Source organism: Podarcis melisellensis (assembly GCF_964234715.1).
Source record: "Podarcis melisellensis genome assembly, chromosome: 13".
In the NCBI taxonomy this organism is placed as follows: Eukaryota; Metazoa; Chordata; class Lepidosauria; order Squamata; family Lacertidae; genus Podarcis; species Podarcis melisellensis.
In genome coordinates, this window is record NC_138545.1 from 23,568,998 (window position 1) to 23,593,360 (window position 24,363).

The 24,363-nt window shown below is 42.6% G+C and overlaps 1 protein-coding gene and 1 pseudogene across 2 annotated transcripts in view; one reads left to right on the forward strand and one right to left on the reverse strand.

Moving 5' to 3' along the window:
• The window catches only part of LOC309356057 (craniofacial development protein 2 pseudogene), a 282,752-nt pseudogene that overhangs the window by 96,121 nt on the left and 162,268 nt on the right, over positions 1–24,363 (reverse strand). The window lies entirely within an intron of this gene.
• Positions 3,069–24,363, forward strand: part of LOC309354764 (vomeronasal type-2 receptor 26-like) — a gene marked incomplete at both ends in the record, with an annotated part of 28,239 nt that continues 6,944 nt past the window's right edge. Inside the window, 8 exons of the mRNA XM_081885035.1 lie at positions 3,069–3,214; positions 4,463–4,754; positions 5,760–6,542; positions 6,856–7,083; positions 14,698–14,785; positions 20,004–20,103; positions 22,022–22,313; positions 23,454–24,308. Of these exons, the coding sequence (XP_081741161.1) occupies positions 3,069–3,214; positions 4,463–4,754; positions 5,760–6,542; positions 6,856–7,083; positions 14,698–14,785; positions 20,004–20,103; positions 22,022–22,313; positions 23,454–24,308 (2,784 nt within the window). The remainder of the gene's footprint in view (positions 3,215–4,462; positions 4,755–5,759; positions 6,543–6,855; positions 7,084–14,697; positions 14,786–20,003; positions 20,104–22,021; positions 22,314–23,453; positions 24,309–24,363) is intronic.

Below are 24,363 nucleotides of genomic sequence, written 5' to 3' on the forward strand. Positions count from 1 at the left end.
TGATTCAAGTTGGCATTTGTACTCTTTGGTTAAGTACCTCCCCTCCTTTCCCAGATATGGACATGTACTCATTGGATAGGGAAATCATAGTGGAATGTAATGATGGTTCTGCTTGCATGTTTTACTGTGTCTTGGGCTATATGGGCTCACTGGCCATTGTCAGCTTTGTTGTGGCTTTCCTGGCTAGGAAGTTGCCCGACAGTTTCAATGAAGCCAAGTTCATCACTTTCAGCATGTTGGTGTTTTGCACTGTTTGGCTATCCTTTGTTCCAACCTATCTAAGCACCAAAGGGAAATATATGGTGGCTGTAGAGGTCTTTTCCATCTTGTCTTCAAGTGCTGGGTTACTGGGCTGCATCTTCTTCCCTAAATGCTACATCATTCTGCTCAGGCCTGAGCTGAACAACCGGGATCAATTAATAAGAAGAAGAAAATAAAAAGAAGAATAATTACATTTCTTTCTGCTCATATATGTAGTCCTTTGGAAATGCTTATGTTAGGTATATCTGTAATTCCAGTACAAGTGCTTCCTTAGTTAAAAATTTCTGAAGAAATTCTTAGCCACAGCCCACCTCAAAGTACTCCCTATATTGATTCAGGCAGAGAATAAGAGATACCTAATTATGATAAGGGGTTGGTGGTCTACTCCTTCTGTCTGCCTCTTCCTATTCTTAGTAATGTGAAGATATACTAGCACACCGGCACTAGTGGGGGGGGCGGTTACCACTAGTGTTGTGAAATTCTGCGCCATAATCTCTAATTGGAAACATGGGCCTTACAGACTGTTGCAGGGGAAGGAGACAAGAGCCAGTTCAACCACCACAGCTGGCATCTTTTTATTTTTATTTTAAAAGTAAGGGCTTGTAGGCACTATATGATTTTCTACATTATTTTTAGGTTCTGTCCCTGTGAAGTATCCCTCTGTGGTGCTAAATCAGAGTCAAGAGGCATTGCAAACCCTCCAAGTGTCCAGATTTTCCAGGCATTAGTCCTGGAATTAAGAAAGCCACCCTGACTTCTGATTTGAACCTGGAATGTCCCTATTTCCTCCACCAGTGCTGCCACTGCTGAGCTCAGGAAGGAGGATGAGGCAATGCTTGTCTCAAGTGGCAGCGGAGGTGAGGGAGCATCCTGTAGCCTTTCCATGGCCTCTCCATGGCCGCACTGCTGGCTTCCTCCCTTGGGCAGTTTTTAGCAGCTGCTGGAGAGTGGGTGAGGAGGAGGAGAGGCTGCCACTACCAAGGCCCAAACCCATATGATGCACTGGCTCTGAAGGGCAGGCAGATGGAAGGGCCACCCTGGGCAGGAAGAAAGAGGGAGCAGAGTGGGCCACAAGGAATCTTGCTTTTAAAAAATGCTTTGTGTGTCTGCATCTTATCTTGCCCCCTTTTGAAAAGTATTTATTGGTATGGTGGAGGGCATGTGTGCTGTGTCCCGTTAATGCAATGGTGGCAGCCCTCACCCTTCTTCTGATAGGAACTGCTCTGTGGTGGGAAAACAAAAATGGAGGTCGGAGAATATCAGTTGGGGGAAGTGAGAAATGTCCCTATTTTCATCTGAGGTATCTTGAAAGGTATGGCATCGTGGAGAATGAAAATGGTGCTGATTTGGCTCATCCCAGCACTTCTCTCAATGCTCCTTAAAAGGAATTACGGGGTGCATCTAATAACTAGCAAGGTGGGTGGGTGTTCCACATTAGCTACCATTGTAGCTGGAAATGAACTTTGCCCGAAAACGTAGTAGGGCCACTGTCATTCACACCATGGAGTTACACAGACCATGAAAACAAGTTTGCAATGGGCCCAGAACTCCAGTTGCTTACTCTGTTCTTTGCTGCTAGATACATATACTCAGTCAATTTATATGCTGTAAGCTCCATGGGGCTGAGATTTTGTCTGCTGTATCTTGCACACTGTTATTACTGTGTGAATGAATTCTTTTTTTCAATGACAAAATAATATTAATATCAATAACTTTGGCAGACAATAATTGCAATTGTTCTGCTAAAGGAACTGGAGGAGGTTATTGATTTTTTTTTTAGTTCTTTTTCTTGTTTTTATTATTTATTTTGTGTTTTTGATCTTAAATTTTATGTTGTGAACCACCTTGAGATCTAGGTATAAAGGGTGATATACACATTTAATAAACAAAACAATATATAATATACTGTTTTACATGAAAACACTCACCCTCAGATTTACCAGGCAATAAATCTGCATTAAACACACTTATACCAAATCTGAGTGGCTAGTGTGTGAACTTAGTTCTGGGCAGAAGCAACCTGCACCAATAAGGCCATGTGCCATGTATTTCTAAATCTCCCTAAAATATAAGGAAAAATAGTTGTAGAATTAGGAGGAGGCTATTCCTTGCAGTTTTGTAGTATATTATGTAAATTCAAATGCCAATAGCACTCTGGGGAAGTGATCATCATCCCATCATTGTTCAAATTACTGTTTTGCATCCTCTGACAGAATAGATTTTCAGAGGCCAATAACAAGACCAACAATCAGCATCTTAGAAGGCTATATAATTTTCACAACTGAATCCTAGCAAAGGAAGAGCTTTGCTAATCTTTTGTGTTGGTGTTTCCACTTCATATGTCCACCTATAATCCCAGCAGCTGATTCAACTATACTTTTTTAGAATAAAATTTAAAAAATGTATTCTAGAGTATCTCTGCTTCTCATCCCTTTTTTGTCAGCTGATGATTTTCCACTTGTCCATTTCTTCCTGTTAAAAACTGGACTTCATTAATTAGGCATGTGAAAAGGGAGCAATTATTAATTTTGCTACCAGGTTACTGGTGCAGAGATAATCTAAGAATTGCAGCTATAAAACTGTGTGTACCAACAGAATTATTAACATTCAAGGGAGGCTGTAACAAAATTTACAATACCAACACGTTGCACTGCACAATAAATCGTGTTGATAGAAATCCAATAGTTGGAAACACAGAGATCTATGCTGGGATGGAAAACATTTTCAACAGGATCTGGGTGATGGTGATGTTGCTACTTGTACTCCTGTGCCAAAGTGTATGCATGACAAATTTGATTAATTGCACCATGTTTGATGATCGTCTCCTGATTCCTCATGGATTTTATCAACCAGGAGACCTCCTCATTGGAGGGATTGTATCTCAGGTCTTATTCCTCTATAATAACCTTTCTTTCATGGAACAGCCTGCAAAGATTTTGATTAATGAACCCATGTAAAGCATCATCTTCTCTCTCTCTTTCCCTTTCTCTCTCTCTCTCTCTTCCTGTAATATGTTTAGTCCATAGTGACTCAGAATGCATCATTAAGTAAAACTGTGCTTAAGTAAAATTATTTAGTTTTTGGTATGAGCGTAGCTTGCCCAGTCTATTCCCGTCTTGTACAATGATAAACACAGAATTAGTGAAGGGTCTAAATCTCTATTGAGAGTATGTTTGTGATATTTGTGTTTGGAAATACAATATGGTCTTGCACATACTTTTTGAATTTAAAAGTGTGCACACAAATTATTGTACAGGTACATGGTTTGTAAAATTTTATTTTGGAATTGGCCCTCAGTCATAACAAACTGGGTCAGTATAGGTGATATTTTAAATATAGGTGAGTTCATTCTTGTAGGCTCTCCTTTGTACTTTCCACCTGCAGGATCGTTTCTCATTTCACTTGAGAGCCAGTGTGGTGTAATGGATAAGAGCGGTAGTCTCGTAATCTGGGGAACTGGGTTCACGTCTCCACTCCTCCACATACAGCTGCTGGGTGACCTTGGGCCAGTCACACTTCTTTGAAGTCTATCAGCCCCACTCACCTCACAGAGTGTTTTTTGTGGGGGAGGAAGGGAAAGGAGAATGTTAGCCGCTTTGAGACTCCTTAAAGGGAGTGAAAGGCGGGATATCAAATCCAAACTCCTTCTTCTCTTCTTTCTTTGGGTATACGCACTGCAACTGAATTAAAATATATCTGGTCCCTGATATCATAAATGATCCAGATCAGTTGCTTGATCTGTTGCTTACTTACTATTATGTATATTTAATGTTTGATTTAACCTGCTGCTAAACAGATTTTCAATAATAAATGCAGTAAATGAAATAAATGTGTATGGAGAAGGCAAAAAATACTCCTATTCTGCTCCTAAAAAAAGTGGAGGGGGCAGTTTGATCAACAATGAGATTGTCCCCAAATTTTTGCCCCCCTTCATTTCATTATACTGTAGACTACCACTTCTCCTGAGCAGTTAGTATTTACTGAGTTCTACTCAAAGCAGACTCATTAAAATGAAAAAAGTCCTATGTTAGTTTTGCTCATTAAGTCAGTGGTCTATTCTGACTAATTCTGGTTCCTACCCAGCATTTTTTTGGCTACATTTAACTTTTGAAATGATGCCAATAAATGATTATTATAAATTCAGCAAATTATTGTTGTTGTTATTGTTATTTGATTAAAGAGCCTATAACTCTAATTGCAGTTCAGTGCCCAAGAACTACCAGCATGTCATGGCTTTCGCATTTGCTGTAAAAGAGATAAATGAGAATCTCAACATTTTATCAAATATTTCCCTGGGGTTTCACATCCTCAATAGCTACTACACTGCAGGAATGACTTATAAGGCCACACTGAACCTGCTTTCCACACAACAGAGGTTTGTCCCCAACTTCAAGTGTCACCACCAGAGCAAGCTGATAGCTCTCATTGGAGGATGTATCTCTGAGATCTCTGCCAACGTAGCCATTATTTCTGCAATCCACAAAATTCCACAGGTAAGCTGTATGTATGAGAGTATGGAGACTCCACAACTGTGTGCATTGTATTGATTTCTGTAAAACAGATGAGAAAACTTCTTGTGATATTTTATTTAGCAATTATTTAGCACATTCTCACCAATAACATAGATGAAACAGGGAAGCACTAATAGGCAGATGACAGAAAACAGGGAGTGATACTGGCCAGAGCAATTTAAACCCCCAATTTGCCATTCTTGGAGAGGGGTGTTGGATGGAACAGAGGTTTCTTCCAACTAGGTGTTGGTTAGACAAGAAAATATGGTGTTTGTTGCATGTGGACAAAGTATTATTATAGGAGGGGGCTATAAAACAATGTGTCTGTTATCTGACCCCATATGAACTCAAATTTATCTATAGTTTATTTCAAAACAACTGTTACATGCAGGCATGTCCAAAGTCTATCCTGGGGGCCTAATCCGACCCACCACTTGGTTTAATCTGGCCTTTGTGACAGTTTATTTGCCGTGGTAAAATCCTATAAAAAGCTCTACAACTTTGGTTGGCCCTCTCGCAAGTATACTTCATCAAATCTGGCCCTCTTTGAAAAATTTTTGGACATCCCTGGTTACATGGAAAATCTCATACCACCTAGGTTCCACATTTTGGATGTGTGACAAAACTAAAGCCTTCTAAAGTCAGTATTGTTATCATATTGCAAAAGTCACAGAATATAATCCCCAAAATGGGAAAATCAGAGGTTCACTATGTCAGGTTCCTATTGGAAGACCGGACAAACACTAGAATATTAGCAGTGGCGAAGTTTTTATCGGTAGTTGCAAGAACCAATCATCCCTATCTTTGAGTCTGAACAAAATGGTAGTTTAACCTGGTGGTAGGCTGTCTGAATTATGTATTGCTTTGTAATGATTTATTGGGTCTCTGGACCGTAATAAAGATGGATGATATATTTTATTTCAGCTTACCTATGGATCATTTCTGCCTGTAAAAAGTATCAGAATGCAATTCCCATTTTTATACCAGATGGTTCCAAATGAAGCTCATCAGCACATGGGAGTTGTTCTGTTACTTCAGCATTTCAGATGGACATGGGTTGGGCTCTTGGCTGTGGCAGATGACAAAGGGGACCAGTTTTTACAGACCATGGTGCCAATGCTTTCTCAGAATGGCATCTGTTCTGCCTTCATAGATAGAATACCAAAACGGGCATATTTTGATGAGTTGATCGACGTGATGATAAAGCGCTGGGAAAATTATGTAATCATCAGTGACAAAAAAGTGAATGCATTATTTGTATATGGAGAACCACCATCTTTTCAGATTTTGAGAGTATTACTGTTTCTAGCACCTTTCTTGTCACTTCCACCTCTGTGTAAAGTATGGATTATTACATCCCACTGGGATTTTGCATCACTGTCTGTTCAGAAGATATGGGATATACAAACCTTCCATGGTGCCATATCATTCACAGTTCACTCAAAACAGCCCCAAGGATTCCAAAAGTTTATTCAGACGATTAGACCTTCCTGGGTTAAAGGACATGGTTTTGTCCAGGACTTCTGGGAACAGGCATTCAGCTGTTCATTAAAAGTGTACAATGGACTAGGAGAGAGAAAGAAAGTGTGCACTGGAGAAGAGAAACTGGAGAGCCTTTCTGGAATTTTGTTTGAAGGGAAGATGACTGGTCACAGCTACAATGTCTACAATGCTATCTATGCTGTGGCACATGCTTTAAATAAAATCAGTTCCCAACATCGAAGCTTCAGAGGGTGTCTGAAACTTCAGGATGTGCAACAGGATGTGCAGGTAATTGCAGCTTAAAGAACAATACAGTTAAGATTATGATGCAGAAGTAAAGGTAAGTTGTCTTCATTTTTCTTTTTGTCAATCTATTTTGATAATTCCTTCCAACCCCATTTGAAACAGTGATTTATTCATTGTTTTAATTCATTGCTACTCATGTTTATGGAGCTCTGTCAGGGAAAAAGGCGAAAGGTTGTGGTGGTGATAGACAGATAGAAATATGTCATCAAATAAACTATTAAAAATGTGTTTGACAAGTCTTTGGAAATGATTTCAAGAATTTGCTGTCTCTTTGTCCACATTCTTTTCATTTTAGCTCCATCGCATTCTAAGGAGGATTGCATTCAACAACAGTGAAGGAGATACTGTGTCTTTTGATGAAAATGGTGAATTAGTTACAAGTTTTGATATTACAAACTGGCTGATGTTCCCCAATGGCTCTGTGGTTCGAGTGAAAGTTGGCAGGCTGGAACCTCAGGCACCTCAAGGCAAACAGTTAGCTATTAATGATGATCAAATTGTGTGGAACCAAGGCTTTAACCAGGTAAGAAACATCTATAAGTGCTTAGTTACAAGAGCCAACTGACTCACGCCACAGTGCAAAACTAAAAAAAACAAAAAAACTAATTCAGGGAGGGCTTCTTAACACGGAACAATCGCCTCTCAGAAGGAGGCTTTAATTACCTCCCTAGCCCAGCCGGCTGTCCCTTCTCTGATAGTATTTATAAGCCATGAGGAACAACGGGTTACAGTGTAAGTGGTTTCCTGACTGATCCAAACATGTTGTCCACACCCTCAGGATGTTCTCAAAACACTTCATCACTAATAGTATTTCATGCATATGAACAGGTGCTGCCGCTTTCTGTCTGCAATGAGAACTGTTACCCAGGCTATAGCAGAAAAAAGAAAGAGGGGGAGAAATTTTGCTGCTATGATTGTGCTCCATGCCCAGAAGGAATGATCTCTCACCAGAAGGGTAGGAGACATATGTACAGAGATATCAAGGAATTTCCATAAAGGTGGTAATGGTGCTGGTGATGATTACTATTATTATTGAATGTGCATCCATTGAATATATATGACTTTGGTTCACATTAAGAACTTCAAAAATCATTTTAAAGTGTGTGTGTGTGTAACAGATTGATAGTGAAATTGATCGGATAATATATGAAAGAAGTTCAAGGAAGCAAAAGGATCCATTCTTACTATTTTTTAAATAAATAAATCCTTTAAACAGAAGTTAGTGTGCGGTTATGTCCATGACAGATTAGCACCTGGTTCATTTGTGGTAGAAGTCTTGGCAAACTGTGAAGGAGTATTCCCTCTTTCCCTTTCTAACCTGTTCTGCACACCCTTCTCTTAATGCAAGATAGACTCAGCAATAGGAGAAGAGCAGCAATTAGTCAACATGATTTTATGTGCCTGTGATGGGACGATGAGCTGCTTGTGCGTAAAATGCAAGTCCCTCAGAGTTTGATCAGGTTTTCAAACCTCTGCCTGTGACGGAGCCCCTCCAGCATGGCTGCGTCAATCACTAGTAGAATCCGAAAGTGGCTGCTTTCGGAAACGTTTCCAACATAAAAGCTCCTTAACGGAAACACGTCGTCTGGCCTCTCGGCGTGACAGTTTCCGTCGAGGTGTGGGTGTCCCTATAGGAGGTCCTGAGACCTCCCCACTGGTTTCGCTTGAAGCGTCTCTGAGCCATCCCTCCGACTCACTTTCCCTTGGAGTTCTTGCTCGCCCTCTACTGGTTCCCTCTTCCGCTGCTACTGCTCTCTCAACCTCAGGGAGCCTTTGCACCTGCGGCGCTTTAGATGTCAGTTCCCTGACATCCACCTCCCCTCCAGGGCCCCCTTCACCCCCTCCCGTCTCCTCTCCTACTGGCGGTGAGGAGGTAAAACCCCTGAAAGAACCTCCCTCATCTTCCGACGTCGCGAACACTTCCTTCCACTTGTTGCTGTTCCTACTCTCTAGGTACTCTTCGTCATCAGAGTCCACTCCATCTTCCAACTCCGACTCCGCGAACCCTTCCATTTCCTCTTCCTCATCGGTGGTGCCGAAATACTCCCTCCTAAACCTTGCTATAGGCTGAGGTTTCCTCGGGAACCTTTGGTGGAACGTTTCTGTTAAAACCTCGTCATTGACTTCCTCTGCACTTACCCAGGTGTTTTCTGACTCCGGTTCCCCTTCCCACGCCACCAAATACTCCACCTGATTACCCTTCCACCTGGAATCGAGGATTTCCGCTACATGGTTGCGGCGTTCCCTCTCTTCCAAGGCTGGTCCCTTGACGTGCTCCCCTTCACGTCCCCCCCTGTATGGTGACAGTAACGACCTGTGGAACACTGGGTGCAATTTCATGTGGTTGGGTAATCGGAGTTTGAAAGCTACCGGGTTGACCTGCTGAATCACCTCAAAGGGTCCCAATCTTCTGGGCCTCAGTTTCTTACAACCCCCTTTGAACGGCAACCCTTGGGTTGACAACCACACTTGATCCCCCACCCTTATGGTTTCACCTTCCCTTCTGTTCTTGTCTGCCTGCTTCTTATATTGTGCCTTGGCCCTTTCTAAGTTGAGCTGGAGCTGCTGATGGATGGCTTCCATCTCTTCTACAAAATGTTCAGCCGCTGGAACGCTCCATCTCTCCCCTCCTTCCCCTGGAAATGCCCTGGGGTGACACCCGTAATTAGCCAAAAAGGGACTCATCCCTGTGGACACATTCTCCGCATTATTGTAGGCAAATTCTGCCAACGCCAACTTTTCGACCCAATCGTTCTCTCTGTCATTGACATAACACCTAAGATATTGTTGAAGAATGCCATTTGCCCTTTCCGCCTGCCCGTTGGTTTCAGGGTGCCGGGCAGTTGAAAAATTAACTTCCACGTGTAGCAAGCTCATGAGCTTCCTCCAGAACCTGGAAGTAAATTGTTTGCCTCGATCTGAGATCACCCTCGAGGGAGCCCCGTGCAACCTAAAGATATGTTCCACAAACAACTTCGCCGTTTCTTCCGCTGTGACTGCATGTGAACATGCTACAAAATGGCACATCTTAGTTAACAGGTCTACTACTACCATGATGGCTGTTTTCCCCTTGGACCTTGGCAGATCCGTCATAAAATCTATTGATATCGCTTCCCAAGGCCGTTCTGGTGTGGGTAAAGGTTCTAATAACCCTGCCGGCGCCCTTCTTTCCCCTTTGGCTCGCTGACATTGGTCACACCCTCTTACATACTCCCTTACATCTTCCCTCACCTTAGGCCACCAAAATTCCCTGGTAACCAACCACATGGTTTTGTGTTGCCCAAAATGTCCCGCCGTGGGGCTATCATGCAACTGCTTGAGTACTCTCCCCCTCAATTCACCTTCGGGTATATACAGTGCCCCTTTGTAATACAATGCCCCATTTCTTTCCTCAAAACCTCCGGGGCTCTCGCCCTCCCCCCTGAGACCTCTGAGCTTATCCTGGGCATATTCATCATTTTCCGTTTCCTCCACCAGTTCCCGTTGCCCCACCAGCGCCGCCCCACACACCCAGCGGTCCTCCGGGATGACATGTCTCTCTTCGATCACCTCCTCCCCTTCCCAATATTCTGGTTTGCGTGAGAGCGCATCCGCCCTGACGTTTTCTGGGCCTGGCACATAACAAATCTCAAAGTTAAATTTGGAGAATTCCTGTGCCCATCTCACTTGTCGTTGGTTGAGCACTCGAGCTGTTCTCCAATACTCTAAATTTTTGTGGTCGGTGCACACTTGCACCTTGTGTTGTGCCCCAATTAATAAATGTCTCCACCTCCGGAATGCTTCGTGAATGGCAAGTAGTTCCCTGTCATACACCGTGTAATTCCTCTCGGACTTATTCAGTTTCCGCGAGAAGAATGCACACGGTCTCCACTCCGACGCACTCCTCCCCGGTTGAAGAAGGACCGCCCCTATAGCCCGGTCGGATGCATCTGTTTCCACTCTCATGGGTTTTTGTAAATCCACATGCAGAAGTTGTTCTTCCGAGGCGAAAGCCCTTTTCAGTTCTTCAAAGGCTCGATCCGCCTCCACCGTCCAAACAAATTTCTTCTTGCTGCTGAGGCAGTCGGTGATGGGCGCCGTCAAGTGGGCAAAGTTCTTGATGAACTTCCGATAAAAGTTCCCAAACCCCAAGAATCTTTGCACGTCTTTCTTGGTCTTCGGTGTCTTCCATTCCAGTACCGCTTGAACCTTGCCTGGATCCATGGCCAATCCCTTGTCTGACAAGCGGTACCCCAGGAATTCCACCTCCTTGGTATGAAACTGGCACTTCTCCAGTTTCACCCACAGCTGGTTGGCTTGCAGCCTGCCCAACACTTCTCGAACGTCCCTCACATGCTGTTCCTCATCTTCCGAATACACCAACACGTCGTCTAAAAAGGCCACACAGTTCTTGTAGAGCAAAGGTCCCAGAACGTGGTTTATAAAAGCTTGAAAACAGGCGGAGCCCCCTTGTAGACCGAAGGGCATAACGAGGTATTCAAAGGCTCCCAAAGGGGTAAACATGGTGGTCTTCCATTCATCTCCCTTCCTTATGCGTATCAGATTGTACGCCCCCCGCAGGTCCAGTTTTGTAAAAATCTTTCCCTTCCTTACTCTGGTCAAAATGTCGTCAATTCGGGGCATAGGGAAAGCCAGGGGCTCCGACACTGCATTGAGGGCCCTGAAGTCACACACCAGTCTCGGTTTGTCTGTGTTCTTTTTGTCCACAAAGAACACTGGGCTGCCCCCCACCGCTCGGGACTCTCTGATGAAACCTCGCTTCAAGTTTTTGTCAATGAACTCCCTCAGCTCCTGCATCTCCCTGTCTGACATGGCGTACAGCTTGCCTACTGGGAGTTGGGCCCCTGGGAGTAGGTTGATTTGACAGTCAAAGGGTCTATGCGGTGGCAGTTTGTCTGCTTCCCTTTCGCTGAATACGTTGCTCAGATCTGCGTATTGCGGGGGCACCTTCCCTTTGCCCATCACTTCCATCCCCGCTAGGGTGACTCTGTCTCCTCCCGAGACCTTCCCCTCCTTGCAGTGTTCTAGGCAATGCGCTGACCCAAAGGAGACCACCCTCTGATGCCAGCCCACTAGCGGATCGTGTAGCGCCAGCCAGCTCATCCCCAAAATGATGGGCGCTCCTCCCAGGATGGCCACATTAAACGCTATCTGTTCGGTGTGCCTTGCCACTCTCATTATCATCGGGACAGTCTGTTGGCTAACTTCTCCCCCCAACAGCTCTCTGCCGTCAATCGTAGTCACCTGCAAGGGGTTACTTAAAGGGATGGTCTGTATCTGGTGCTCAGCTGCAAACTCCTTGCTCATGAAATTACAGGAGCTGCCTGAATCCAAAAGCGCCTTGACCTTTAGTGGGTGTCCGTTTGGCAGTTCTAGTAACACCTCTATCACTAAAGCAGGTCTGGGAGGTTCTGGCATGGGCACTTTCATTGCTCTTTGGCCTGGCTGCTGTGCCCCGACGGTGGCAGCCAGGCGTTGGCTTTTACTTGCTCCTTGCTTTCCTCTTCCTTTCCCCCAACAGCTCCTGCCATCCCTTGCCATTCCTTTCTTTGTGGGCAGACTCTGGCAAAGTGCCCTGGCTGTTGGCAGAGATAACATCTCTTGGCGCTCTTTCCCTCCTTCTTCCGCCCTTCACTGGGATTTGAAACTGCGCGCGCCCGCGCTGTTCCAACTTCCATCGGCTCTGCCGGCGGGAAAGATGGCTCTGGAATGTCTGGAATGCGGAACTCCCTCCAACGGTCTCCTTTCCCTTCCCGCCTTTCCAAAGCCCTCGCCTCCTGGCGCGCTCCTATGGCCAGCGCAGATTTGGTTAATTGGTCCATAGACTCCGCCCTGGGCCCCCGGGAAAGCTCATCTTTGACGGTTGAAGAAAGCCCCTCTTCGAAAAGCATTTGGATGGGCTCCGCCGATAGGTCCCACCCCAATTTATGAATCAGCATAGTAAATTCAGTCCAGTACTCACGGACAGATCTGCTTCCTTGCTGGCAAGCCATTAACTGCCTTCGCACCACCCCCTGCTCAATATCGCTGGAAAACATCAGGTCCATGGCACGAAAAAACTTCCTCGTGTCCTTTAAGATCTCATTATTCGCTGCCATCAGGGGTCTAACCCAATCTTTCGCCCCGGATTCGAGATGGCCAATCACATACGCCACTCGCGATTCCTCGTCGGGGAAGTCATCAAACTGCAAGTTTAGAGCGTATTGCATCTCTGTTCTAAAGACATGATAGTTCCTGGGATCCCCCCCGAATTTCTGCACCAATCCTGGTACCTTTCTGGCGAGCGGGGTGGTTTTCTCCTTTCCCTTTTCTGCATCCTGAGCCCTCCTCTCCTCAAGCCTCGCCGTTTGCAGCGCCAACTGGATCTCCAACGCTCTGTACCTTTCTTCCAGGCTTGGACCCCCTCCAGCTGCTCCTGCACCCCCGGTTCCGGCTGGGTTGCTCATGATGCTTCTCTCTGCACAAGCTGGCTTTCGGATTGCTGTGATGGGACGATGAGCTGCTTGTGCGTAAAATGCAAGTCCCTCAGAGTTTGATCAGGTTTTCAAACCTCTGCCTGTGACGGAGCCCCTCCAGCATGGCTGCGTCAATCACTAGTAGAATCCGAAAGTGGCTGCTTTCGGAAACGTTTCCAACATAAAAGCTCCTTAACGGAAACACGTCGTCTGGCCTCTCGGCGTGACAGTTTCCGTCGAGGTGTGGGTGTCCCTATAGGAGGTCCTGAGACCTCCCCACTGGTTTCGCTTGAAGCGTCTCTGAGCCATCCCTCCGACTCACTTTCCCTTGGAGTTCTTGCTCGCCCTCTACTGGTTCCCTCTTCCGCTGCTACTGCTCTCTCAACCTCAGGGAGCCTTTGCACCTGCGGCGCTTTAGATGTCAGTTCCCTGACAGTGCCCAAGATGCAGCACGAAACAAATCAACTTAGTAGAAGAGCTTCAGGATTGTTTAAGCACATTTCAGGGACAAGGCTGTGGGTCAATATTCCCCCTTTTTTCTCATATGTCCATTTTCTGTGGAGGTAATTGCATGTTTTAAGATAAAAAATGGTGGTATCAGCTCCAATGTATATCTAGGTTCCAAAGGATTTAGGGCTGGATTTCAGACCACTAGCCTGGAAGGTAGATCGGTTTTCTTTGTGCATCCCTGTTTTAGTCAGAGCTTTCCCATAATATTCAAACCACTGCATGCCCAATCCTGAGCCCAGGATAAGTATTTACTTTGGAGAAAAAAGTTATTTCACTCCTTTTCATTTTCCCCTCGTTAATGGGGATTGTATCGCCTTAGTTCAGAAGTAAGAATATGCTAAGGTATAATGCTGCCACATACCCAATAACTGTGTTGTGATTTATGTCTGTAATTTCTCGGTTTTCTTACAACAAATGAATGTTTTGATTTAGCCTAGACGGGAGCTACATTCTCAAGTTATACAACCATTTATCAGACACTGTTCCATGACATCTCTCACAAAAGATCCCCCTCCTGTCTAGGAGGCTAGTAAATGGGAATGCTGGTGGCAGATGCACACATGAAGGTTCCCAACACACGTGTACAACATTTGTCAACACCTGCAAACATTTAATGTGTGTGTCTGTGTGTGTGTGTGTGTAAAGGTATAGATGTTGGGCTACCCATAGAAATATTTAAACTGTTCTTCCTTTTTTCAGACATGGATGCTTGTGTGAATTGTCCCGAAGATCAGTATCCCAACAAAGACCAAACTAAGTGCATTCACAAAATTATAAGCTACCTCTCTTACAGAGAAGATTTAGCAATCACCTTAACTAGCTTGGCTATTATTTTGTCTTTTGTCACAATTGTAGTACTTGGAATTTTTATAATACACAAGGACACTCCCATTGTCAAAGCCAACAACCGGACCCTCACCTACATCCTCCTCGTCTCCCTCCTCCTTTGCTTCCTCTGTTCTTTGCTCTTCATTGGACAACCTGGAAAGGCAACCTGCCTTCTACGTCAAACCACTTTTGGCATTGTCTTCTCTGTGGCCCTTTCTTCTGTGTTGGCAAAGACCATCACTGTGGTTGTGGCATTTATGGGAACAAAACCAGGATCCAGGATGAGGAAATGGATGGGGAAGAGACTGGCTAATTCTATTGTTCTCTCCTGCTCTTTTATTCAGGCTGCCATTTGTACTCTTTGGTTAAGTTCTGCTCCTCCATTCCCAGGTAGAGACATGCATTCAGTGAAGGGTGAAATCATACTGGAATGTAAGGAGGGTTCTGTTTCCATGTTTTACTGTGTCCTGGGCTATATGGGTTTCCTAGCCATTGTCAGCTTCATTGTGGCTTTTCTTGCCAGGAAGTTGCCAGACAGTTTCAATGAAACCAAATTTATCACTTTCAGCATGTTGATGTTTTGCAGTGTATGGTTATCCTTTATTCCAACCTACCTGAGCAGCAAAGGAAAGTACATGGTGGCTGTGGAGATCTTCTCCATCTTGTCATCCAGTGCTGGATTATTGGGTTGTATCTTTTCCCCTAAATGCTATGTCATTGTACTCAGGCCTGAGCTTAACAGCATAGAGCAACTCGTCAGAAAAAGGAAATGAAATAATATATCCATCTCATTAATCTGTTCCTTTATTAATAGAAATTATGGTGTCGGAGGGATTTCAGGAGAATTTGAGCACAGTTTCTTAGGAAAATATCTCTCTTCACATTCCCATGAGTGGACTTGAACCAGGCATATACTATCTCAAGAGGGTTGTCTATCTTGTTTCTATCTACCCGCATATTGTCTACTTCTCCAAATGCCCTTCTGGGTCCAGAATGAGGTTGCATCTATTAGTACATTCCTAATGAGAGAATTCCACTTCACCTGACCTCCTTCCTATGTGGCTACTCATAAAAATGTAGACACTACTAACATGGTCGGGTTTGTGTTTTTTACCACCAGGAATTTTTAGAGAAAAGAAAAGGAGTAAATTTTATTAGTATTTTCCACACAACAACAGCAACCCAACAAAAAAATACACAAAATACAAAAACAAACATATGAAAAACAAATCCAAATCTTACAAATTAATAGTATAAATACTAAAAAGGAAAACAAACATTGACTTCCACCAATCCAAAGCACCTCCTTTACCTCTCATTGTATCTTCCTGTTTTCCTTATCATTATCATCTAAATATATATCCCTCTTTCTTATCCTTTCACTTCACAAGGTTATTCCAGACTCAGCCAGATTTCTGTCCTCAAACCTTGTCTTTTAAGGCATTCGTTTAGGCACTCCCATTCCTTTTTCACTAAACTTTTTGGTTTTTGTGTTATTATATCTGTTAGTTCGGCTAACTCTAAGTATTCTGAAAGCTTACATAACCATTCTCCCCTAGTGGGTAACTGATTCCCTTTCCAATACTTGTTGTTGTTGTTTAGTCGTTTAGTCATGTCCGACTCTTCGTGACCCCATGGACCAGAGCACGCCAGGCACTCCTGTCTTCCACTGCCTCCCGCAGTTTGGTCAGACTCATGTTTGTAGCTTGGAGAACACCCTCCAACCATCTCGTCCTCTGTCGTCCCCCTTTCCTTGTGCCCCCCATCTTTCCCAACATCAAGGTCTTTTCCAGGGAGTCTTCTCTTCTCATGAGGTGGCCAAAGTATTGGAGCCTCAGCTTCACGATCTGTCCTTCCAGTGACCACTCAGGGCTGATTTCCTGAAGAATGGATAGGTTTGATCTTCTTGCAGTCCATGGGACTCTCAAGAGTCTCCTCCAGCACCATAATTCAAAAGCATCAATTCTTCGGTGATCAGCCTTCTTTATGGTCCAGTTCTCACTTCCATACATCACTACTGGGAAAACCATGGCTTTAACTATACGGACCTTTGTTGGCAAGGTGATGTCTCTGCTTTTTAAGATATTGTCTAGGTTTGCAATTGCCTTTCTTCCAAGGAGCAGGCGTCTTTTAATTTCGTGACTGCTGTCACCATCTGCAGTGATCATGGAGCCTAAGAAAGTAAAATCTCTCACTGCCTCCATTTCTTCCCCTTCTATTTGCCAGGAGGTGATGGGACCAGTGGCCATGATCTTCGTTTTTTTGATGTTGAGCTTCAGACCGTATTTTGCACTCTCCTCTTTCACCCTCATTAAAAGGTTCTTTAATTTCTCTTCACTTTCTGCCATCAAGGTTGTATCATCTGCATATCTGAGGTTGTTGATATTTCTTCCGGCAATCTTAATTCCAGCTTGGGATTCATCCAGCCCAGCGTTTCACATGATGAATTCTGCATATAAATTAAATAAGCAGGGAGACAATATGCAGCCTTGCCGTACTCCTTTCCCAATTTTGAACCAATCAGTTGTTCCATATCCAATTCTAACTGTAGCTTCTTGTCCCACATAGAGATTTCTCAGGAGACAGATGAGGTGATCAGGCACTCCCATTTCTTTAAGAACTTGCCATAGTTTGCTGTGGTCAACGCAGTCAAAGGCTTTTGCATAGTCAATGAAGCAGAAGTAGATGTCTTTCTGGAACTCTAGCTTTCTCCATAATCCAGCGCATGCTTGCAATTTGGTCTCTGGTTCCTCTGCCCCTTCGAAATCCAGCTTGCACTTCTGGGAGTTCTCGGTCCACATACTGCTTAAGCCTGCCTTGTAGAATTTTAAGCATAACCTTGCTAGCGTGTGAAATGAGTGCAATTGTGCGGTAGTTGGAGCATTATTTGGCGCTGCCCTTCTTTGGGATTGGGATGTACACTGATCTTCTCCAATCCTCTGGCCACTGCTGAGTTTTCCAAACTTGCTGGCATATTGAGTGTAGCACCTTGATCCGTACCACGAGGAATCTCAAAAGTTCCTGCCAGCTTCATTAAACATTATATTTCCTTCAATTTTACAAAATGTTTGGAGAGAAATTCTGTAGAAGAATCAATGGAAGCCTATTCTACCTTTGAAGGATATGTTGCTGCCACTTGCTACCATATCCAATGTAAGAGTTTTCCTTTGGCGATACAAACTGCATCATGATTTGGGCCTCTTTCATTTGCAAATGGAGCACTCAATGAGCCCAGTTCTTCCTCGGAGCTAGCAGTGTGAGGTTTGTGGAACAATGATACAAAGAATTAGAACTTTAAATAGCCTATAATTCCTAAGACTCCATGTGGGCACAGAAAAGAATTACCTTTCCTTGAAACTAGTTTAAACTGTTTTACAGCTGTTTCCTTTTTGTAGGAACTGTATAATTTAACACAAACAATTGAAACATGGTGGTTATACCCAGGGCCATACAGAGCTTCTTTTAGGCCCAGGGTAGGAATCTTGTTCTTGGCATGATAGCATAAGTCCGGCAGGCCCCCAGAGGGGCTCACCTGCTGGATTAGCCCTCAAGGCCTGGGCAAAGTGTACCTAGCAGCACACTACATCCTGCATGGCCCTGGCTATACCTGAGATCAGCTTCACAAATGGTCAAGTTCAGAAACAGCTTTCAGTACTTTTTGAAAATATTGAAGAAAGCCATGGTTTGTTGCCAGACAATTCTCACAGAGAGCAACACTGCTGAACAGAGTACTTCCTGCAAGACTGGCTCTATTACAATTCAAACTCTGCAGAGGCAAGAACTCCTAAGCGATAGCCACTCCAACCTGTGGGCAGCTAGATGACCTTTCTGGGCTTTTTGTTTGTTTGTTATGAAAAGGGGGGAGGCATGGGGCACTGCTGCATGCTTGGACTGCCTGCTAGTTGCTTTTAAAAAATGAAGTTTTAAAAATTGTACTTCTGCATTGAATTTTAAGGATTTCCCCTTTTAAATACACACAGAAACAGGCGATATGGACTTAGTCCATTCTCACTGTAATACAGGAATGGACCAGACTTCAATGAGTCTGTCCATCCCCACTCATAGGTGAGTCATAGTGTTTTTGTCATGCTTTCCTTAATGTAGATGTGGCTGAAGCATACTTGTTAGCCTCCTTCCTCTCATTGTACACAGTTAGCAAAGTGAGGTTTGTGGAAAAATTAACAACTATTGGGGTGACCAGCGAAAATTATAATTCCTAATATACCTTGCAAGCATAAAACAATTACCTTTTTAAAGATAAAAATGTTAAACTGCCATATAGCATATGTTTGTTAGAGTGTGGTGCTGATAACACCAAGGTCGCAGATTCAATCCTCATACAGGACAGCTGCATATTTAGACTATATTGCATGAATGCATACTTTTAATTGCAAATAATAATGACAATAATAAATGGAACAAGTAACAGTTAGAAGTTAGCTGTTAAAGGATATGTACCCATCATCAGTATAAAACTGAGTCTCAAATTTCCCAGCTTTTAAGGTCAGGCCTTCCAATTAATCTAAATGTGAGTGATCCATGTGTAACTTAAATCTGGTCAAGGACAAAAACAGCCTACAACTTTCTGGCTAAGCATCACTTATTACCCCTTAAAGAAAATATTGACACTCCTAGTTGATTTGCCATTCATGATGCAACTCCAAAGGACATCAACACACTTGGGAAATCATAATTGCACACATAATTGTCAAAACTGCTGGCTTCTATCCCCTTACACAATGGATATGATATGCAGATGGCAGCAAAATGAGCATTTGATAAAGGACATAAAACCCTGGTGTTGTTCAGAATTGGATCTAGGCATAGGCAGAGGTCTGCCATTTTTCTTGTATGATCATTTCTCCTTTCCATCTTAGAATATGTTGTCCACCAGTTGATTTTGCAATTATTTTACCACAAAAAATATAATGTGACTACCCTTTTTCTTCATCCTATGTGCATACCCATTTAATTTGCTCTTTCCAGATACTTATTGGGCAGACCTCTTTGTCTATATATGAATTAGCGCACACACACACACACACACACACACACCACACACACACACACACACACACACAGCTATCCACACTGCTGCACCATAACTCTGCCTCACTGTAACAAACCACACATTCTTTTTTTAAAAAAATAATCATAGTTTTACATGTTTCTTGTCAACTCAGAGGCTTTTATATAATCAAGGAGTATGTAAATTTTGTTAAATGAATAAATAAATTCATTTGCACAAAATCATAGATAATTTTCAGAGTTATATTTTTGCTTTCTTTGCACACCAAGGAAGCATTACTGATACTTGTGGATGAACAAATTTTAATTGTCTCATCCTTAGGGGGGGAAAAGGAAATAAATAGACTACATTGTTCAGAAATATGGGGCACATATTCCCTAAGATTTGTAACATCACATTCTGTCACCAGACGCTGTACCAAAACAGATAATAGCTACACAGAATGCTGTGGTTCAAACATGGGAATCTATCCTGGATGGCTGATATTTTTCAATAAGATCATGTTGGTGGTGCTGCTGCTGCAGCTGGTGCTGCTGTCTCATATTGTGTGCAAAACACATTCTATTAACTGCAGCATTTTTGATGATCCTCTCCCCATTCCTCATAACTTTTACCAACCAGGTGACCTCATCATTGGGGGCATTGTTTCCCAGGTCTTCTTCAACTACAATAATCTCTCTTTTAAGGAAGAGCCAAAACAGATCTTGATTGATGAAGCAATGTAAGCCATTATTTCTTTCTCTCATTGTGTAATACATTCAGCTCATAATAACAGAATATGCCATAATGCTACACTGTGTTCCCTTAAGAATTGATTTAATTCCTAGTGTGATAAAAGTGGCAGTTGAGCCACTTTCCTATTCCTTCCTTACCTTTAGCCAGGAGGTTGTGGACTCTCCTTATTTGGAGGTTTCTAAGCAGAGGTTGGGTGGCCATCTGTCATTGATGCTTTAGCTGGGATTCCTGCATTGCAGGGGGTTGGACCAGATGACCCTTGGGGTCCCTTCCACTTCTACAGTTCTATGATTCTATGAAACTGCTAGAAGGGTTTCTCCACAAGCTCCACTAAATGAATGGATTTCCATTGTGTGTCTGCTAATTAACCACATGGTGGAGTGTGTGTGTGTGTGTGTGTGTGTGTGTGTGTGTTAGTTTTTGCCACTTCTGTTCTTCCCTCGCTTTGCTCTCATCTTTTGACTCCATGTCCGTCCCTTCTCATGCACTTTCAGAATTTTGGCATTTTTAATCAAGCTTTCAGTATACTTTAGAAACTCCACTGTTTTTCCTTCTTCCCACTCACCCCTATGCCTGCAGTTTGTATAGTCAAGTTCTGATTTATTATTGAAACTTAAAGCTCACTGAAGAGGGATCCTCAATCAAATCTAGCTTTCACATATTGTGAAAGTTAGAGGGTGTGTATGCTGTGGGCATTTGCAAACACTATTGTTCCCAACTGGTTTTCACCAGGGCTCTTTTTCAGCCAGAGCTCACTGGAACTCAGTTCCAGCATCTCTCTGGTGGGTGCCATTGCCATTATAAGAGGAGTTCTGGCACATCTTTTTCTAGAAAAAATAGCACTGGTTTTCATGCTTTTAAACTCAAAAGTGCAGAAGTTAAATATTATAGAGATATGTGGTTTTAAAAAGAATTTTGGGAAATGGCCTTCAGGCACCATGCATTGTGCTAAGTTTGTGGGAGAATCCTGAGTCTCTACGTTGCACTTTTCACTGCAGTATCATATCTCATTTCATATCCTTATGGCTGTCATTGAAGGGCAAGAATAGGAGAGAAATTTAATTCAGTTCACATTTAAAGAGGAACCTAACTAGTTTGCACTTTCCAAATTAAAAACAATATGTGAACTGAAACATAGATAGCCCTCAAAATTCCTATTTACCTGAATTTTGCAGTGCAGTTTCTCCAGTGAAATAATATGTACAAAAGTTCATATAAAGGAGTAAAGAGTGCATAAAAATGCATATATTAGAGAAAATAACATAAAAATGTATTATATTAGGCAACATTGATTTGCAAACATGTAGCAAAATTGCATACTTATCATATGATAAATTTGCACTAAAATGAGGATCAATTTTCATGAGACGTTTTGTAGATTAAAATTGCAAACTATGGAAAAGTAGAGAATGGAATTTAAGATTGGAAAAAAGAAGCTTATTCAACCATCCCTACTGAAAAGATTAGGAAAAAGTCCCACATATATCATTCAGAGACTAATAAAATACAAAACGTTTTATAGCACTCTTGATTTATAGTTAGTCATGCTAATTAATTTTAGTGGGTCTGCACTAAGCGTGACTAATGTTGACTGCAAGGCAACAAATATTTGCAGTTTGGGCTGACTGTTGTTGCTTTTCATTGGTATATAGGGAAATTTACAAATTTAAGTCCAGAAAACAGTTTTTTAAGCTCCAGAATTAATCTGAACCCCCCCCCCCCATTTTTCATGGAAGGGCTATCTATTCAGGTGCTAATTTTTCTCCAGCCTATTATCTTCTAGGGTTTTAAAGCTACACCTTGATTTTGAAAGTATTCCGATGAATGTCAATGAAGTGCATTAAAACATTTTTGTTATTGCTGCTGTGTTTGTTTTATTAAACAGACTGTAACTCTGCTTACAGTTCAGTGCCTAAGAACTACCAGCACATTCTGGCCTTAGCATTTGCTGTCAAAGAGATAAATGAGAATCCCAACATCTTATCAAATATATCTCTGGGGTTCCACATCCTCAATAGCTACTTCACTGCAAGGATGACCTACAAAGCCACTCTTAGCCTCTTTTCAACACAACGTAAGTTTGTCCCCAACTTCAGGTGTCACAACCAGAACAATCTGATAGCTGTCATTGGAGCATGTTTCTCTGAGATCTCTACTAATATAGCTGTCATTTCAGCAAGCAAAAAGACTCCACAGGTAAGCTGTATTCATGGGGGTTCAGGGATTTCACACTTGTGACAAACCATGTGGAATGCAGGAAAGCACTTTGCAAAGTTGTTCCTGATTTTGGTAACCAGTTGGTTAGATGCAAACTTGATAATGATAGCAATGATGGATTTACAGTTCATTACAAAACAGTACTCAAGGAGTGCTCATCAATTATTTCCCTTCAAATGGAGGGTGGTGTTGAATAGTATGTAGCAGGGCTTGGTGCTGGGTCCAGTACACTTGAAGATTCAGATTTCAGATGTTATAAAACAGAGAGATTAATAACATATTAGAAGACAGAAATAAAGTTGAAATCTATATGTAAAGGTGGTATATGTACTGGGTTGTTGCAGTAATGGAATAGATAAGGGCCAGTAAACTGAAGCTTAATCCAGACAAGACTGAGATGATGCTACTCGGTGGTTATTCTGTCTGGCTGTGTGGTGTACTGTCTGGTCTAGATGAGATCATACCCATTCTGAAAAAGTGGATTTAAATAAAGGTTGGCTTATGGAAAGTTGAAGTGTTGGATGTTATTAAGGAGTAAAAGTTTTGCATTAGTTTTTAAATCTGGCAGACAGAGAATTGGAAGTCTTTTTTCTTCTTTCTTTCAGTTTTTATGTTTAAAAAATGTTTGATGTTGATTTCTATATATTGTTTTCCCCCCAAACTATAATAAAAATAGCTTTTTTGTTTAAAGAGGTATGACATTATCTTTAGCAAAAAAAATCATTTTATTTTTTATTTCAGCTTACAATAATGTGTTTCTGCTCCTGGGTGGTTATGATGTATGGCTGATTGATATGCAGCCCATTCTAGGGGAAGAACACACTCTCTCTGAAAGAATGGGTCCATAGTTTGGTGGTTGTCCTTGATCCATTGTTGTTACTAAAGGCTCAGTGGCCAAGGTACTGAAGGGTGCCATTCAACAGCTTTGGTTGGTGGTCCAGCTGTAAAAAACGACACCATGTGGCTATGGGGAACCTGGCTGCAGTTGTAGGCCAGGCACACTAATATGCCTAAGGGTCTAAATTGTATTTCATTACAATAAGCCCAGGTGACGTGCTATGATTCGACAATATAGCTATTTTCCTCACCTGAAAACAATCCCTTTAATTTTTATTTCAGCTCACTTATGGAACACTTTTGCCATCATGGGATGAGAGAATAATTTCTCCTTTTTTGTCCCATATGGTCCCAAATGAAGCCCACCAGTACATGGGAGCTGTCCGGTTATTTCAGCATTTTGGATGGACGTGGGTTGGGCTCTTGGCTGTGGACAATGACAAAGGGGAACGATTCTTACAGACAATAGTGCCCATGCTTTCTGAGAATGGCATCTGCTATGCCTTCATCATAAGATTGCCTAAATGGAATTATGTGGATGAGTTGATGCAGTTGCTTGTACAGCGCTGGGAAACTTATGGAATTATTACTGAGGAAAACACCAATGTATTATTTGTATATGGAGAAAATCCATCCTTTCAAGTTTTGAGAATATTGCTGTTTCTACGACCAATTATGGAATCGCCTCCTCTGGGGAAAGTATGGATTATTACATCACACTGGGATTTCACATCACTGTCAGTTCAAAAGACATGGGACATGCAAACTTTCCATGGTTCCATATCCTTCACTGCTCACTCCAATCAGCCACCAGGTTTCCAAAATTTCATTCAGAAGATAGGACCTTCCTGGGCAAAAGGAGATGGTTTTATCCAGGACTTCTGGGAGCAGGCATTCAGCTGTACATTAAGAATGTATAAGGGGCCAGAAGAGGAGGAGATCTGTACTGGAGAAGAGAAACTGGACAACATTACTGGAATTTTGTTTGAAATGAACATGACAGGCCACAGCTATAGTGTCTACAATGCGGTCTATGTTGTGGCACATGCTTTGAATGCCATGTTTGAATCTATCTCCAAACACAGAAGAAAAGTAGACACAAGGAGAATGGTATTTCGGGATGTGCAACAATGGCAGGTAATCCCCACTAGCACCACCCACATGAGGCTAGGTTTTCATTCAGAGATAAAAT